This window comes from Zootermopsis nevadensis, unplaced genomic scaffold (genome assembly GCF_977971745.1).
Source record: "Zootermopsis nevadensis isolate Lab colony 2312 unplaced genomic scaffold, Znev_1.0 Znev_ptg000021l, whole genome shotgun sequence".
Lineage (NCBI taxonomy): Eukaryota > Metazoa > Arthropoda > Insecta > Blattodea > Termopsidae > Zootermopsis > Zootermopsis nevadensis.
In genome coordinates, this window is record NW_028259153.1 from 15,234,436 (window position 1) to 15,254,854 (window position 20,419).

General features: G+C 39.2%; 1 protein-coding gene across 9 annotated transcripts in view; it reads right to left on the reverse strand.

Annotated features, from left to right (window-relative positions):
• LOC110830226 (nucleolysin TIAR) overlaps positions 1–20,419 on the reverse strand; it is a 907,764-nt gene that overhangs the window by 883,613 nt on the left and 3,732 nt on the right. For 2 of the 9 annotated variants that reach the window (XM_087352406.1, XM_087352404.1), the window contains exon 4: positions 19,495–19,564. The exons of 5 other annotated variants lie outside the window; for them this stretch is intronic. In XM_087352406.1, coding sequence (XP_087208532.1) covers positions 19,495–19,500 — 6 coding nt within the window. In that variant the 5' untranslated portion in view covers positions 19,501–19,564. Of the gene's footprint in view, positions 1–19,059; positions 19,565–20,419 lie in introns of those variants that run through there. 2 more of the 9 variants (XM_087352403.1, XM_087352402.1) reach the window with 2 other exon arrangements.

Consider the following 20,419-nt stretch of genomic DNA (forward strand, 5'->3'; position numbering starts at 1 on the left):
ATTTTCACAGTTGCCAAGTACAGTTCGTACATGGTTCATCGCTTCGATTCGTCATACGTCTTGCGAAATCGCTTTCCAGAATTATTAACCCTTCCAGTTCAAGGAGGACGAAAGAAATGAAAAAGAGAGGATGGAAAGAGTATTTTGAAATCCGAAGTCAAGAATAAATAAATAAATAAGAGAAAATATAAATTTGAACAGTATAAATACTGAAACTCACGAACCTGTTACAAGTTAAGGTGAATATATGTTATGATCTGCTGTAGGAGGATTAGGGGGTGCTCTGCAATTTCACACCCAAATCTTTATCTGATGACTTCCAAGCAATTAACTCCCTGCACCGACCGTTAGGTACCGATTTATGAACGTACAGATACGGGCAAACAATTCGGCGTGTGGGTGACGTCACAATTCCACGAAACTGATAGCGACTCAACAAGTAACCGAAAACGCATTTTACCTCAATAAGTGAATCGCTTGCAATTTCTCTTTGCCAATAAAACCAAATCTTAAAACACAAACCGAGCGTTTCTGTAACTCACATGATTCACTTTTCTGCAAAACTTTTTAATTTTGTATCCAGAAATGCAGGTGCAAATGCTGCCATCTATTTCTTTTCACGATTGCTAACAATTTAAAAAATGTTTGCACATTTAACTCATAGGCTGGCCTGACGACAGTTTCTTAGGGAAATATGTCGCCGTCTACGAAGCCAATGTTTTATAATTTTCCTACTAACTGTGTGACATGGTAATAATAAATAACACATTGTTTAAAGAACACAGATGAAATGACTTATTATATGTTCATAATTTTTTACTCTGTACCTAATACGAGTACTCTTATGCTGCTTAAATAAAGGAGGATAATGTGAGTGGGGCACAGAGGAGATGAGAAGTTCTTACAGAATGTACAACTGTTAACTTATGATTTATGCTAGGCTTCGTGTTGACACGGAAGTACCGAAAGTAGACCACGCGTTAGTTCGCAACTGTTTCTGGACACAAACATAACTCTGGATTCCAGCTACACGGCTAATCGCCCGAGAATACTGTAATTAGTCAGCGCGAAAGCGTCAAATCCTAAGTTCGTTTTCCTATCTTGGTCTCTTTCCTTATCACATTCTTCGCCTATTCCTTATTTTATTCTTACCCCCATTCCCCCTTTTCATCATCTTCCGCGTTCTCCATTCTTAGTTCGTCTTCCGCCTTGGACGTCCTCAAAGTAACAACAGTGGGCGTAGGTTTTGATGAACACATGCGAGATACGTAGGCTACTGCAGCTGGAGGCCTGATTGACTCCAACCCAACCACAGACCAGATTGAGGTCAGCTTCTTTACAGCCTCTGAAAGGGGTGTGTGCTTCTGGTACCCAACAACTACTTTTCATGAGATAATCTACAACCTACAAGCACCGTGTTTGTATAGCCCAAGGGTTGAAGGAGAGACAGTGAAAGCATTGACAGGTGTAATTCGTGGAAATTCTACTAAAGCACGGACTAGCCACGTAAAAATATTCCACACGTAAATATACGTGAGCATAAATTCTATACGACACAACAGTTAGACTGATATCTACATAAATAAATATATGAACAAGTAAATAATATAGGAAACATAGGTAAGTACATAAGAACGTGAGTAAGAACGAATTTGGTGGATTTTATAAGTTTCCTTGAGTGTGATTGATTTTCCATCACGTGTAGTTGACATTGTTAATTTGAATTTAATTTCGTTGATCAGCATTGAGTGATTTCGTCAACTTGGGAGCACTCTGGTCAGTTCAGTATATTAAGATAACGCGTCGCACACTTCCATGGATTTCAAGATGCAAATCTATTTCCGTGGGTGCAGTCAATACAGACTGAATTTGGTGCTTTGAGCTGTATCATTCATATGACCTATCTAGATTAACTAATTTTTTTCCAATTGGCACTGGGGTTCAAACTGGATAACAATAAAAGGTACTTTATATGAAAAATCTACATTCATTTCTACGAGCTGGATCTCCAAAGTACCTTGGTTACCATGGTTACTATTGTTACCTTATTTGTAGACCTATACTGTGTTCAACAATTTCATTCCAACATATATGAGGAGATATCTCGATCACTTGACAGCCTACCAACAGCACAAAAAAGACCTTATATCGTGTAGATATGCAAGTCGAATTTTGATCTCGGGTAAATAAACGCTAGGTAGCAGCACAAACCGTGAACGCCTATATAATTTGTCATTTCTCACGCGGCAGCAGAATTTAATTAAAATCCCTCCTATAAGATTGTATATTTATTTCCTTTCATAGTCTCCACTCACTAACACAATCGCCTACCTGTTAGCAAATCGGTATCGATAAATCACTTGCCGCGATAATTTGTACGTCGTAGTGAAAAGAGGGGCTCCCGGAACACCGTAAATGAGAAGTAAGGTTAAAAAAATTACCTACACCGACCTTCAACATTTCCTTTTTCATCCCATTTTTCATCTCCTTCCCTCGCCCTCAGCTGGATACTTTGTATCTATAATGGAGCACGACTTCATATTATTCCAAGTCACAATAAATCTAGCTACATTTTACCAGGCTTCACGTACCACTGATACGTACTCCAAATTAACAGCGTTTGTATCCAGGCAAGTCCTAACTAAACCAGAAAAGTATGCTCCAATAGAATGCACCTATTTTCCAAATACATTCTTTGCTAACTGTCAATACCTCACTGACCTTCAGTTAATTTGTTGTAGACACAAATTTTTGCTGCAAAGTTAACAGAAAAACATTTACAGGATTCCAAATAAGCAGAAATTATTTTCCATTAATGTTCACGAAAATGAAAACGTCTAAAATATAAGTTACGAATTTTAATGAGACACGCATTTTATATCACGAACGAAAGCTGATAAATAAACCTGAATAAGAGTGTCATACAGTGTGCGTTTTAGTTGGTACGATACGAAGCAAAATTAATTCGACCGACAACTTCTAGTGCCAACCACCGAATACCAAATTTCACCAAATTCCATCATTCGACACTATATTACAATCTGAGTAACTGACAGCGTCGTTAAATAACTCTAAGAAATAACACAAACACAGCCTTCCAAATTCATTACGGTCTATGCAACCTAAGCAGTAGATAATAAATCGGTATATAAACCAACCCACCAACTAACAAACCAACCAAATGTATTCGGCGCTACATAACCCCAGCAGTTGACACAGCGTCGTAAAACAATCGAATGGCCAACTATGCAATACCATTTCTCCAGCCACGGAATCGCTGAAACAGAAGGCCATTTACATGACTTAATTAAGCGACTTAACGATCCCGCCCATACAGACTGACAGTAATTGTCAGCATGTCGAGCGTGACAAGACATGACGCGGCGCAGAGCGTCTTCTGGTGATTGGCGTACACTGAAATTAAGTCATCCGCTTTTACTGCCCCAGGACAATAGCCTAATCGCGCTAGATTATACGGACCGCAGACCAACAGGGTGAGAACAAAATTAAGGTAGAAGTGAACAAAGGAATTCGTTTTGAAATTGAAGTTGAAACGGCGGTGAGGATCGTGATGTTCTGCGTCCTGGGGCCGAGTAAACTCGTTTCTGAAAAGATAAAGACAGCGCCAAAACTCCGTAAGAACAACATTAAGGAAACAGTTGTCCACCAACTACGACAACAAACTGTTTGCAGGGAGTAAATAGGATATTTATATTTGGTGTCAATAAAATACCAGAGCAAAGGGAAAAAACGAAATGAGTATCTTCAAAACTTGACCTCTTTACCTACTATTGTTTCGAGCCTGATGTACGCGGTTCGACTACAGGCCAGGTACTGGCTACAACTCTCGTGGTCTCTTACATTTCTTCGGAAAAATGGCATACCTTAAATAGGCCACCACCGAAAAGTTACGTTTTGCGGTAGGGTTTCGAAGCCAATAGCATGTGTGACCCTTGTGCTCAGATCAGCATACGAGCTAAGAAACACGACCTTTTCTAAAATCATTAGCAGCAAAGAAAATAAATGAGATTTTAGTAATTAGTAACAAATTACTTCGCGGGCCTGGTTTCAAGTGATCTCGTGCCTGATGTGACCCGTGGGCCGCCAGTTGGACCACATTGGCTTAGCGTATATATGTCGAAAACAGACCGAAGATTTTGAACAGAAGAATTCGATACAAATGAACTAATGCACGCGCATTAGCGTATGTTTACAGATAGCTGCAAATGAAACAGCATATAAAATTGAACACGTTTAGCCTATGTAATTTACATCAAAAAATCATATCAGAACTTACAGATGATCACTTAGTTTAGCGTGTATCACGAATGTTGGGCACCGTAATTACGCAAATGACGTTCTTAATTTCAAACACGGACATTTCTCAGTAACGAACATTGCTTGTTTCGTGATCGCTAATCAACTACGTGCTGCAATGTCTGTTAAATTAAGTGACAGTGAATTACGGAGTCACAAGAAGATGCGTGACTTGGTTTCCAGTGGATTTAAGGTGCGTATGACACGTCGGGAGTTGACGGGCGGATCAAGCAGAGGGAGGCTGGACGGATGGACAGGTGAGTCGCTGGGTGACTGGGTGGCTGGATTGATTCTTAGGCTGGCGGACGAACACAGAAATTTTGAAATTAACATTAGGACTACTCCAATTGATTTTGAAGGACAGAAATCTGAAATTTCTTTTTCAATCACAACATTTCGAATTAGATTGGTTTTGTTAATCGTCACCTAACTTACAAAAAGGAGCACTGTGTATTTAGATACATATTTAATTTCCATTTGTTGGGAGTATTTGTTTATAAATTTACACACAAATAGTGTATATTCCTTAATTCACCTTTTTTACCCACATTACCAAACATATATTACATTATCTTACTTTCTGATTCTTTGGCTATTTACAAAGCTTTCACAACTGAACAGGTCACATAATAAATAATGAAGAGCTAATTCTGACTGATCAGTTGGAAAGTGTGTACAGGGAAGCGGTCGTGATCTGTTTTAAGGTATCGGCTAAAGCATTTGCCTGCGGGGACTGAGAAAACCTCGTTCGAATGCTGGGCAGGATTCGAATTCGGGATCTGTAGACTAAGAGTGAAAATCTTTCAACAGTATGAATGTATAAAACACGTAAAGAAAACAAAGTCAGGAATTTTACAGGCTGATTTCTTGCGTGCATGACCCCGAATGTCGTGCTGCTGAACTACTTGAATCGATCAACACGAGAAAATAAGAAAGCCACATCTCATCTGAAGATCTCCTACACACGTCGAAATCTCTTTACTTTGTAATTATATCCTGAAGTTGACCCGAATACGATACGAAAACATAAGTAATGTTTGAGACATGGCAGTAAGATTAAAACAAGGATAATACGACAAGATACTTTTTCACAGAAAACATCCGAATTTAAACAGGAATGCCCATAATACACAGAACGGATAAAGTTACTGAAAACATAAATTTAAAATTAATTAATATTTAACATCAGTAAAAAAAATAATCAACTATTCACAGAAAAGTATTTATTGAGATGAAAGAAAGAGGGGTGAATTGGGCGGGGCACAGTGAAATAGGGAAATACAACTAATCGAGAAACCTGAAGGGAAAGGCAGCTTGAGAGACAGAGGAACGCACGTGAGGATAATATTAAATGGATCTGGGAGAAGCAATATATGACCGCGAGACTGTTCAGAGACAAGGTCACATTTACAGAGTTCTATGAAAATGGTAATGAACTTTCGAGTTCCATGAAAGCGGGCAATTCTAGACCAGATGAGCGACTATAATTGTTTCCACATCAAGGATCGTGGCATCTTGGAGAGGACATGTGACAGACGATATCTCAACATTCATGCCGACCTGTGACAGGAAAAGGAAGCAAACAGCCAAGCTGGTATTTACACAAAGGACAATGAAATGGAAACAAAATTCCGATGGAATGAATGAATGAATATTCAGTAGCGAAACTACGATACAGACCGACCTACTTGGAAGGTCTCGTAACCATAAAGCTGTAATTTGCTGTGACACTGTACTGGCAATGCAAATCATCGTCATCACATATGCTGGATATAGAGAGCATTTGCATACAGCGGGCCAGAGAAGTCAACACACAGGCACGTCTGGCTTTGATGGACCGGAAGTACTCGAAGTTATGAATTACTGGAGCATAATAGCTTTCCAGGGCACAGGGCCCTCCAACATTAACCGCAGTACCAAAACAAAGACGAAAACATGAGAATAGTTTTAAAGTCCATACCTCAGATGACAGATATAAGTAATGTATACAAAATTTTAATTAAAATTCCTCAAGGAAGAAGTCACTTTCAAGACCTAGATGAGAGAAAAAATACTGGGCGTAAAAGGGACATTATAGAAAAAAGGTGTCAAGAAGTTGACTTAACTTAACTGGGGATGCTTTCCCTGTAATCTCGCAGAAAATGAGCGAAGTTTCACATGTGCTTACTGTCTCCATCTTCAGGGCAGTGGACCGAATATAAGGAATATAAAAGCCTACAGTGCTACCGCTACACCATCCTTTCCTTTAAAATAAACCTTTTTCCGAAAACATGCGTACGTAAAAGAAACTATTATAACTGTGTGAGCTATTCATTTGGTAAAGATCTCAATGATGACGTCATATGACATACTGCTCCTACAATCAATATTGCTACCATTAAACACTTTTAGGAGTGCTTCTAAAGGAAATATGGATGCCAAAGGGGGAAAAGGACTGAATAAAGGTCGGAAGAGATTAAGAATTAAATTTAATCATTCACCGTTGAATTTCAATTGGTTGTCCGCATTAATATAATATTAAAACAGATCTTAGAGAAAGAGGGTGTGTAGATATGAAAACAGACCAGGATAAAGTACAGACGCTCGGATCCCACTAAAACTGGTAATTTCTAAACAATCTGAGGTATGAGGAAGGCCTTACACCTTTTAGTTTTAGTTTAACAAGTGACGGTTTACAATACCCTGATATCCTGACGTATAATCTGTGCACCTCCCATGCATTACCATAAATTTTTCAGCAGACTTGAGCCTGTACTAACGGTTTAAGATAAATCTCTATATTCAGAAAGGGTCCAGCAGACCGTGTACAAATTTATCACTGCATGAGATAGTTGAAGGGCACAGAAAGTGAATACACAGAACTCGACACGTCGACCAACAAGGCCAGGATACACTGGTACGAAATTAAGCAGGACGTCGACACAGCAATCCAATGTTTCTCCGAAATTTGCTCCAGCGTCTCTCTCAATCACAGTAGAAAATAAGAAAACATTCTGATGGGTTTATTCCTTATACTTCTTAATACATTGACTGCATGAATAAAGAATGCGACACTTTTATCGCTTCTGAAGAAGAAATGATTCAAATGTATTTTCTTTGACGGCAAAGAAGACTCGGTTGCAAAACTATAAGCTACATTAACCACTGATTATTGTAACTGCTGACAAACCTATGTTGGGTTTAAGAACTATGAATGAAGATTTATTGAATTAAAATGTGGTGAACATGGCTGTCTTCTGGGTTGTTGCGCCATGCAGTGTTGTATAATTCACAGACGTTTCAGAGCGATAAAATAGCTTACAACCTAATCCCATGTAATCATGATTAAAGATAATAAATTTTCATTGCTTAAAACAATTTAAAATTACACTTCTATTAATTTATAGTGTTTTGTTAACTTGTTTAAATTAGCTGACGTTTTAATTTTATGTATCGAAGGTTTTTTTAATTGGCCAGAACATCTGCTACCAGAAGTGACACGTCCATATTTATTATGGTTCGCCACCCCGCACATTCATACGTACAATCCAGGCAGTGTTAAAATCTGCAGTTCACCGTCCAGGGTTCTCTCAGGATTCCTCATTTTAGTACAGTTCCTTGAGCGGCTGATATTAATCCTTTGAAGCCGAAGCTCGTCTAAATATCATTTAAGAATTTAGTCCGTACCGCAAAGAAAATACACTTCGCTATTGCAAAGATCAATATATTAACGCTGTTTAACGAAATAATCCATGTTTACACTGAGAATCATGCAAGACACACAGATACAAAACGCATAGTTACCTAATGTTAACGCAGGTGGTACACCGTTACCATCGGGCTTTAAATGGTTAACAGGATTACACTGGGTTATTAATAAGCGTAATCACCGTATCACAAAAACCCGTACTGGGCCTTATCCTGTACCATATTTGATCAAATTAATCTACCCATACAAAAAACAATGTCGGTTGCTTAGCTGGCTGGTTGGATGGAGATCATTAGCTGTTATTAAGGGATTCTGTGCCTTATATGATAATATTTCTGAAGGTGTTGTTACTATTACCATTGTGAAGGTATGATCGTTAGAGGATTTTGGGCTTCAATTTCCGAATCAAGTCTACAATATATTCCATTATGAGTGTACTAAGAAAATAACTAGGAATGGGACAATTCTTGCTACTGGATTCCGCATCGTACAGTTAGGCCCATTTTATTTCATGAATTTATATTATGCCCTATTCTATCCCTCTTAAAAAAAAGGAAGCATCATTCCGCCAGACCGATGCGTCGTGACGCCGTAGCAGCGGCTGTGACCACAATCTCGTCCTACGATGGACGCCCCCCCCCCTTCCAGGCAGATGCTGCTGGCTGGAAAACCATGGGTCAGTAACGAACGACATTAATTTTATCAAGCGTCACTATGTTTGTATGTGTGCAAAATGGCGACAGCTGGAATACAGCTTGGCTGACTGGTGGTAAAACTTCAATGCTACAGCAAAGTCTGGCTGCTATACATCTAAACTCAGTCTGACCAACTAACAAAATAATAACGTATTAAAAACTACACAAGGGAGGCGTAAGTGAGGATTACTGACTAGAATACCCAAGATTTGCATCATGTGATTTCTACGAAGATAAGCAAAGCGTGAAAATTGCTGTACGTGTTAGCCAACTTAGTCCTTCCATGCTACACAAGAACAATTAAAGCTAGCAACTCGTGACTTTTCAACAACAGAAACTGTGGAAATATATTGACATAACTGTTGGTTTAACAGCAGACTTGTTAACTGATTAGGAATTGTGTGTTCTAGGACCTGAGAATGTCTGGCTGGTGTCTGGCGTCGAATAGACACCGGTCTGTTAACACACTTATTCTGACATTCTATCTTAGCACATTTAATATTCACATAAATCTAAAATACGAATTTTTTTTGTGGAAACATACAACAACATTTGAAAGATTTTCCAAATGCGTTCTTTGCTTTAAACAGACATGCCTCACTCATGTTTATGTTCATCTACTGCATACACAAATCGACTGTGGCAAAGATTGCCACTGTACAGGTACACATGCATAGTAGACTGCTGCTATAACGAAAATATTTTTCTGCAAAAGAACGGTCCAAACTGACCTTTGTTGTGGCTTCCCTGCAGCTGCGGTTAAGTGGTACGCCATTATTAAATCAATGGTCTAGCAAAATGTTACACCAAATTACAATTTGGAGCCAGTAACATACAAACCAATTTAATTGACAAAACCTAGGCGGTAAATAAAAATGAAACACTGTCAGACTAGACGAGTGAAGGAGTTGATGCGTCGAGCAAAACAGAAAAATAATATTTTTTGACTATAGGCCAAGATATCAAACCCAGAGTAAGCCCATGGTAAAATAATTTCAACAGTTAATAACATTCAACTCGTCAATAAATTATTTATTCAGAACATTAAGTGATGTATAATCGACGAAATAAATATGACTATGCAGAAGGCAAATACGTATTTGCAATAAATAAACACAAAGACAAATGAGGTAAACGAAACTAAAAAGAGGGCATTTGGAAAACAATACACATTCCCTCAATTCTAGTACAAATTTCCACTTTTTTTACAAACGAAGACTGTTCGGTTTCAGTGTCGTTTCTGCCGGTATATTCAGTGGTCAGAAAGTTTCGACGTTGAAAATGTTTGGGAAGCGCCCTTTCCATGTTCCGCCCAAAATATCTCACGCTGAAGCACCTCTGGTAAATAGAATCGATGCTGTCAAACATCTGTGACAGAAACGTGTCCCGCCAGACTCTTCCAACTACTCTTAGCTTGGAATTTTATACGATAAGCCATCGAAAGGTAAACCGATTCAACTTGAGCCTTCCTTAAAGTCTAAACTAATATTGGGTCTACACGATCTCAAATGAAATCCACCCGAAAATGTTCATTGTAGACAAGCATTACAGAAATCAAACTAGTGTTTTCTGAGAGGAATCATGGCGTCTAAATGGAGGACAGTTTTTTTTCATACTACAATAAAAGGCATAAATCGCTGTATGGGTCTACGCTCTTTCGTTAATTTTCTATACTGTTTAGATGTCGTTAGAACAAATGGTAAGACAGACTGAGGACAATATGAGGAATTTAACTGTGCGGCCACTGGGTTCAACTTGTGCTACATTGTGCAGTAGGAACCGGAATTACTTTCACGACCCGCGGCGGTACAGTGTCCTTGACCCATACGCCACACATGGGCTACTCTTCTTGTGGATTCCGGCTCCAGTTGGATCCAGCCCACCTGCTGGAACTAGCTGCCAGTACACACCTGACTTCACTAAGGTTTCCGAAACACAGCCCAAAGAATTGTGCCGGCATTTCCTTTTATGCCTGATTCGTTTTCCGTACAGTGTATGGCAGTTCTGGGATGATAGAAATTAATTAATAGGAAGAAGCAGTTTACTGTCAGCAGTGCAACGAAATGCACCTTGTTGGTTTTAATGTCACTACTAGTTCTGTTTCATCACCCTTTTCTACTCTCCTGCTCACACTTGAAGTAGCGTCTCTGGCCGCGCCTGCTCGTAACGAGCACGCCCCGACTAAGCCGAAAATTGTTACATCTTTTCGTTTGAAATCCAAACGTCGAAGCGTGCAGCCTCAAGGTTGTAGCGGCAAGAGTAAACATCAGTAAGCCACGTTGTCGTGTCTAGTGGCAAGTGATTTACTCCAAAGGCAGAACAACTAGCAAAAATGTGACTGCTGGCCAATGGCTGCTCCGAGGCGGAAAGAGCTGAGCGCTGAACCGAGGTATCATCAAATAGCGACTCTGCTATAGCTGTATTAGTAGAGCACGAAAACAGTCTCTAACGCTTGAACTCTTTTATTCTGTCGCTTGCCGCAGCCGTGGTCCGTATCCACCCACAAGGCTGATTGTATTTCCAGCAAACATGCCAGCCAGCTTTTCACCTCACACAACGACCCAAGACAAAGAGAGTAATTAATCATCGCCCTATCGTCCTTCACGCGTCGTTGCTTGTTGGACGTCTAGTCCCCAGGGGCTAGGGACAGAGGACATCATGTCCCTGTGGCAGTTGTTCCTAAACTCAAGCGTCCCTTCCGATCATGACTGAAGCCTTTCATCCTTCAACCCTTCGCCGCCTCGAAGGATAAACGGTGTCGGAACCTTGGTCATCGAGTAAAGCTAATGGCATGGAAAGCGTGTAAGGGCAGCGTGCGTACGTTGAAGCCTCTACTACCTTATTTACGAGTCAATCTTGATTCCGCGTGCCGTGTTATCACAAACGAGGTTCTAGAAACCAAGTCATGGTGTGTAGGAAATGTCATTTTCTTTATCCAGACGACCGAGTCATGGCCATATGTTCTAATGCAAGGGTTAGTAACCTTTCCCGGCACGGGGTTCTATTCACCATTTTCTATCAACCGCGAGGTTACAAATGAGGGCAATAATTTACTGAAACGCCACTTAAATTTATTTAAAAAAACTACTAAATTAGGTTTACTACTGCAGACAGGTTCACATATTATTCAAAAAGTTTGACAAAATCATCATTTGCTTCATTAATCTTTCAATATCAGATTCATTTAATCTTTTCTGCGACTGACATAAGACAAATCAGTGCACTTCAGTCGACTTTAAACCCATTAATCAATCAATCAGTTCTGAAGAGCATAGTTCGAGCAGTGGGCTTCAGAGCTGCTCTGTATATCTATGGAGTACATAAAATAAGAAATTTAAAGTTATCCGGCTCGTAGCCATTCACATCACACATTAAGCTATGCCGACACACATGACCCAACCTAAAGCATCCTGAAACACAAGGCAACCACAAATATTTAATTACCTCAATAAAACTTTACGGTGAAAGCGACAATTATAGAAAGCCATCAAGATCCGTCACGTTGAAGCCACACCTCAAATCTTATGTCAATATTTTGAAGCATCCTTGGAATGTAAGAATTTATAATTAGTCTACAAAATTCGTAGTACAGACGACGAAAAATCATTCTTTGAAAAGTATCCGCTAGTAGGATTCTTGGAGAGGGCGGGGGTGATCTGGAGAGTTTGAGGAACACAAGAATTCGGTTTCTAGTTCCAGCCCTTTTCGGGTGAACAGAATAAATATTCCACGATTAGAACATATTAAAATATCCATACTCATACACTGCATTTATACGACTTAAGCCCAATCACAAACACGAGGATACTAACAACTGACGGAGTAAAATGCATATTGCATACATGGACCGACATTTTTCGTGCTATTCATACAATTAGGCCATACTGCGGCTATTCAACACCACCGTAGTGCTGTCTGACAGACGAGTCGCTAATACATTCAAGATTCAACTCTAAATTAAACCCCCTACTGTTATGCAACCCGAACGTAAATTAACAACAGACGCTATACTGAGAAGGTACAATCCAGTCCACACAATTATAACATGTTTAATCCATGTCCCCTGTATCTAGATACCACGCCATGAAGGTATAATAAAAACTAGGTCTATGCATTTTACACGCTCCGTCTGCTTTGTCCCGGGGAAAATAGTTCCCGGTAATCATGAGGCATGAGATTGGGTGAATCTGACGCCATTAAGGTTCGTTAACATTGAGAACTTTTTGTACAGAATGTATGTTCTACAGAATAGTTCGGAAGAAACTTCAGGGACATGAGTTATGTTCCATACAAATTAGTTCTATAAGACAAAATTTCTGTCATCGCCCGTAGCGTGTTCCAGAACTTGAGCACATTATTATACACGTCACTTGCAGTTTATGGCAGTAAATAAATATATGGCGTGGTCAAGCTTTACAGCATCTCAACCCTTAGAAGCCGATGCTCGTATAATTTTTTCAGAATTCAGTCCGTACGGCAAAGGAAACATAGCCCGTCTCCATGACAAAGTTCAATTGTAATTTACCCTTATCACATTACTTGTTCCGCGTACTCTAGTTCTGATTTCCCCTCGCCGACAACACGTTTTACCGTCATATCCAACATAACATGAACACCAACAGGACGACTTGGTAACTTCTGCACTTACGACAAGAAGGGTACAACTCGTGGCAAACTATTATCCGCCAATTTGTCTGCCTTTCCAGTTTAGTCATTCATATTGACAAAACTGAAATACGACGATTCCACTCCACACGAACCTCCAACACCAGGCTGGCAATTTCCTCTACCCCACACCCACAATACCACAAGCTCTAGAACTTCCTCTCAGACGGATTTGATGGTCTGGGCTGGCCCAAGTCCATTGGATAGCCACACGTAATTAGCCCTGTGATGTTCCTCTGTAGCTGAACCACAAACCCTCTCCTTCACACAAGCTAGTGGTTATTTGATGGCTGCTAGGTGCAAACTCTACCGCTTATTCTGGAAAATGGGATCCGTGGTTGCCTCAAAAAGTTCCTCAAACTCATCTATAAATCCAACAATTCAAACTTCAAACATTTTGGCTTTCTCTTTCCGTACCGTCACTCACCTTTTATAACTGAATTTAACCCTTGTCACCCAGAATTTCTATCTTTTATCTTCCAACTCCACTGTACAAGAGTCCTTCTTGCGAAGCTCCACGATTTTGTGCAGCGCAGTTTTCAAACGTCAGCTTCTAGATCGTGTCGTCAGTCAGCTGATCCCAGATCCTCAAGCCTTATTGTTTCTCTGCGATTCGTTTTAATATTGTCCTCTCATCTACGCATATTTCTTCCACGTGATCGCTTTGTTTCAGATGTCCCCACTATACACTTGTACGGATTTGTCATCTCTTCATCAGCCAGCATGTCTCGTCTGTTTCATCGAGTTTTTCGTCCTAATATCACACAAAAAGTAGATCCAAAAGATGGCCCCCTTTTAAATGACAGACACACAAAACTTTCTTCTGCATATCTGTGAACGATGGAATTAAGATATCATCATACAAAACAACTACAGAGGCAAATTGCTTTTTATTTCCTTCTTAAAATTCAGAATGATGCGGATAAAAAATGTAGTTTAATTAGTAGAACTTCTATGGAAGTGACCATTCAAACAAAAACACTAGTTATGGTGGTGCAGGACTCTGGAGGAAAGGCATATGGTTCGACACAAACACAATCACCTTCTCAGTCTATTTTATTATCGTCGCTGTTTATACTGAAGTTATTTCCAGTGTACAAGCCTCATAAAATCTGCTGCTGAAGTTTATTAGAGACTTCACAGTGATTATATTGTCAAATCCAATAGCAAAATGTTAGTGGGTAAAGGTTCTTAAGAAAGCAGACTATCATATTTGCATCCGAGCGTTTGTCTACAAAAACTGCGGAAAACCATTAGAAACTTCAGTCAGGAGATTCATTTCAATCAACGACACATTCCGCGGGCTAGTGATTGTTTCAAGAACCCACTGGATGATACTCAATCTGGACTGCACAGGTACCAAAACGTCTGAGTCTGTAAATGAATATATTCTCGCAAGCGTTTAGTGAGTATCACCACCTTTAAACCAGGTGACGTTTCTCAAATGCCAGTTTGCTATATCTTCTTGATGCCACGTCGTATTATACATCGCTACAGCTGGAAAAATTAGTTGCAACATCTGGTGAAAACAGGTGACTTGTCCATTTCTTCTTTCCTTTTAGTGACCAAATATTTTGTGCTGAGCGTCACTACTTTCTTACTACGTAAGTTAGTTAACATTACTTTTCCATGTTATATGCTGTTCTTGCAGGGAGAGATTTCTGATAATGAAACGTAATTTTTAATTCTGAACATCTGATGCAGATGATAACGATATCACTCCAATTTTAATACCAAATATAACCACAGATTTTATATCATAAATAACGTGCTTTGATGTGCTACTAAAAATTGCATGTGTAAGCTATTATTTGTACTCTTTAACACGGAAGTCTGGTGACTTATTCCTAGACAAGTCCCACACTGTTATTTGCATTCTACAGCAGTGGAATTCAACCTGGGGTAAGCGTACACCCGGGTTAGGCGAAGACATCTTAGGAGGTACGTGAAATTTAAAAATAATATATATAACTTTATGATAAACACTGAATAATCAGTAATGTAATTTATTTAATTTATTTTAGATGTAGATTATATACTATGTATAACTTGAATTATACACCAACAACTTTGGGGGTACGCGAACAAAAAAGGTTGAATACCACTGCTCTACAGTATGAGACAAATATACGAGTCCTTAGAAAATCCAGTGAGAACCAGTACAGTACAGAAATAATAAATGAACCATGATACCAAAAAATGTTGAGATTTTTCTCTGTTCACACACCTTCAAAACCATCCACTAAGCATTTTTCTGAAGATTTAATTACTCGCAAAGTAGAAAATTTATGTTTCTGCAGCAGTTTTTGATAGAAGGGTACGCTATCTGTTGACAAAATACAGCTCTTGCCTACATGAAATAGGGCATGTGGAGGTATAAATCCATGCATTCTAAACCTGGCACTAGCTGGAGTAAAGAAAACTCATGTTCCTGTCAAGAATAAAATCCAGCAGAACATTGAAAAATGTTACTTTTCCTGATGAACAATCATAGCCCGCATAATGTTCGACACATTAAGTAAATACTTTTAAAAGCTTTACTGTTGTTTTTTAAATATACATTCGGTTACAGAGAATAACTCAACAGTAAAACAAAGGAGACGGAACAATAATTTCACAATAACGACTAACAATAAGGGAAAGGGGGCTACTTTCTTCACCTTAACAAGAGATAAAACTGACGATGTTCAGAGACAAAAGATTACGAAACATGCAAATACCTTCATACTCTATGCAAAGCATGTTCCACATTGAACATCACGATTCACAAGCTTACAGTAGCCCTCTCAACTGACCATTGGTTAGCCTAACTACTGGAAAAATTAGTTTAAATAACAAAACAAATTTCTTTGAGGAAGTTGTAGAAGCATGACAGCACATACAAAATTAAAAATTAGAGGATAAATTAACAAATGACTACATACCACTTGTCTCGCTCATCCATTAAAATACTTGGAGTAATATAAACTTCAAGCTACTTCCAAATTGGTACTACTTCACTAGGTTAGTTACGAAAACCTACAGCCACGCTAAATAAGAAATCAAAATGCCACAAAGACTAACCAGTTATAACAAAGATGTAAGAATGTTTCTCTGCTTAATGGCTCAACTAGATTAGCGTAGACCGGCTGAGGATCCTCACCACTGAGGCTAAAGGAAATCATGTTCCAATTAAAAGAACTGGAATCAATTCTAACCTTCAGGATTTTCTGAATTTAACAGGAAGCTAGTTATATATGCACTATGTACACAAAACACAACTCTTTTCAGTTCTTGCTGTCCCCCTGTACACAATCTATATGTTATGTGTAAACAACAAATATCTGCATTTGTGTTCACTATTCTATTTCATATTACTTAAAACTGTATTAAGCGATATACAGTTTTGAATGCAGGAAACAAAACTGTTTAAAATATCATGAAAGTAGAGGGAGGTTCATCCCCACTTAATGGTACCTGCACCTTGTCGTGGTGGTGGGGCTTGAGTACCTCAGTGACCCCAAGAGCTATGCTGGCGGTAGCATAGCTACTGGTAGGGCCTCCCTAGCCAGATTGGTCGAGGGGGAGAGGTCAGACTAAGACAGGTACCCTGGTCCTCCAGGTTGGGGGTTGGCTAACAACCTTGCACCGTAAAAAGGACGATGTTTCAAAACCTCGATCAAAGCCTCGGACAGATGGACCTAACAGTGGACCGAATCGAAGAGGAGAATTGAGGAGGCCATGGACTGAATACGGACCAGAGAGCCATAGAAGAAGAAGAGGAGGGAGGAAGAGGGAGGTTCAGCAATACAAATTAAACAAGGACAATACAAAAATGACTGTCTTCTGAAACAATGCTTCATGTAGTTTGGTACTTTGAAGTTTACTGGAACTGACAGGAAGACCTATGCATATCGTAGATGGAAAAATAACGGCAAAATTGAGTTTAGCGAAATACGGCTGGAGGATGTGAACTGGATGCATCCGGATCAGGGTTGGTACTGTGACATGCTCATGTGAACATGCTAATAAACCTTCAAGTTCCATAAAAGGCATGGAACTTCTTGATTGAGAGACTATCAAATTCTCAAGGAGGGCAAAGTCAAGCTCACAAACTTGTTCATGCCACCTGCAGGCCATTGTGTAACTGTACATGATATGGAACAATATAAGCATGGGTCAATGGGTCACAGAACCTGTTGACTTGAGGACCCACTAATGTGTCTCCACACAACTATTATCATTGGCTTCTGATCAGGAAGCTGCTTCACCACACTTCCCACTCTGCAGACAAGTTGTGTCAAATGTAGTTAGCAAAGAGGAGAAATAAATTAATTTCAAATATACCACTTACATGGATGAGGTTGGCCCAAACATTACACATTACTTGGACAAAATTCTTATAAAACAAATACCCATAAAACTTTTATGTAAAATAAAACCCACAGTGAATATGTTCAAATTTAACATACACTCACTCGTATCTCTTTCCCAGTCACCACATAGAACAGCCATGGTAAAGAAGCGAAGGAGATGTTACATGGTTATATAAGACTAATATCCAAAACCCAACACAAAGGGAGGAAACCATACAAAATATGAGTCTAAGGACACCAGAGTGTTAGAGTAAGGGCACTTTAGTTTCCCTTCTTCATACATTATATAATTCCATTTAAATGGAATTATAACTACATATTCTGGTAAAGTTGAAGAATTATGAGAGGATGCTCGCAACGCTATTTTCAATCAAAAATTTTCTGCTTCAGGGCAGACTTTCATTCACTTTTGTCATATTTTATAACAGGATAAATTGTCCAGTCTCAGCATTAACTGTAATCAAAGTACAACTTACAGAAGTAATGTTACACAATAACAGCAGAAAATAATCTGATTTTACTTATGCTGTTTTTATACCTGTTAAGATAAAACTGCACATGCTGGAGATGAATCGCATGTATGGCGCTCGATTTTCACGCAAGCATCATTAGGCTGACAAACACAGCTTAAACAAAATCCTCAGTGTTTAACCACTGCTCACAAAAGCTTGAATAATACAAAATAAATATACCTACCAACCCTGTCAATAAACTGACACACATACATGAGTTATGAAATCTGGAAGTAACAACTCAAAAGAAGAGACAAAAATGAAGCACCTGTCCTTACCAGGCAGAACATGACCCATGTGACCACACAAAGAACATAAATGCCACAGCCCTAACCAGTGCAAATTGAATTTCAGAAACACTACTAAAAGCACACATCACACCTACTAAGAAAATGGGTAGCAAGTTACTGCATGCAAAGAGCCAAAAACTGGGACAAAGCCAAATCAAAGAGATGTGTTGCTTTCATTCACAAAATGTACATAAAACCAACTACCCACTTTCTCAGTAGGAAGCACACAACTATGTACACTTTTCTCCTTGTCTGCAACAAAGTCTCTCGCCACATGTAGAAAAGAAGATCAGAACTCGTTCTTGAGAAAATGAGTCAAGTCACACACATGTAAATACTAAGAAGTTAAGGAAAATTTTCTTACCGATCAGCAGGCCGCATTGAATGTTTAATTTGTTGATATTGGTCGCTATTGTAAACACTGTATCAGGAAATAACACAAAACAAAAAAATATACCACATCATGTCGATATGTCCCCATGTTTAACGTTTTGTGTAGTGTCCAAGAACAGATAGAAAATATAAAGAAAAATATACCTTTTTACAAAGCAAGTCTTCAGGCCAAGTGGTGCTCCTGCTGGACCCCAATCTGTCGGAAAAGCAACACTGACAATTCAACGCAAAATTTCTGCCAACATCTAAGTGGGTGTGTTCGTTCCACATGTCTAAGGAGCCGTTCAAGTAACTACTACTGATACGACTTGTGTGTGTGTGTGTGTGTGTCAGTGTGTGTTTGAGTGTGAGTGTAGGCACACGTGCTGACTAACAGACTGGTGTGAAATACAAGTGTAGTGGGAGTCAGGACTTCACAATCAGTGGAGGGACACAAACACGAGGGCACAAAAAAGAATAAAAAATTGTACCTTCCTTTATGCTTTTATATATCAATATTCCTCCAAGGGCGAGAATATTCTTTCACAGCTGCACTCGGAATTTCATGCAGAGAAAGAGCAAGGAGAGAAGTGTACAAACCTGCATACTCGAGTACCAATGAGTATCAAGTGGACCACTGAATCAATCCATGGAGACCAACACATGGAGTCTGTGGACAGAGAGGAAATGCCTATCAGTCAACCAACAGCCTTGAAATAGTCACTATGCACTGGATACAGGAAACAAACATATGTCTTATTCCAACAAACCAACACTGAGCACCAATAAAGAAGAGATAACGTTCGTACAGATGCCACATTAACATGTATTCAGCTATACAAAAAATAAAGGGAATCACAAGCTTCTACAGCACCTATGAACCGGCAATTATACTTTCATCTTCCCACTAAATATCCACAAATGTCAACATGACTTAAACTTCATGGCCCCGAGTAAAACATTACATAAAACTCGCTTGTATTTTAAATTCAATGCAGTATTCTATCAACTGTGTAAAGTGAGTCAAGTTACTGAGCCATGCCATAACTCAGGCAGTTAGTCACCAACTTCTTACCATCGAGGCCTATGTTCACACCAGGGCAGTGCATGTGGGGTTTGTGGTAAGCAGGGTGGCACTGGGACAGTAAACAGAAATTACTTTTGGTAAACTCTTTTTTTTCTCTGGTTTCTGATGAATGAAAATAAGCTACATCTTTAGCTCCCCCAAAGCATTAAACATAAAAGAGCCCATTTTATAATACCAAAACAAAAAATAAAATATACTGTAGCTCAATAAAAACATCACAAGATTGTCTGCCACACAGCTGGAATAATTTAAATCCTATTCATGTTACTCTTCTGATTTGTAGCAAAATTTAAACTTTTAGGTAGATACCAGCATTTTGGAGGAACATACTGCCTCCACCTTTATGGCTGAAGATGGAGGCTGTATGTTCTACATGGCATTACAACCCAGAAGACCAACACAGACATCTTTTCACTGCCATTAGAAACTCAAATCACA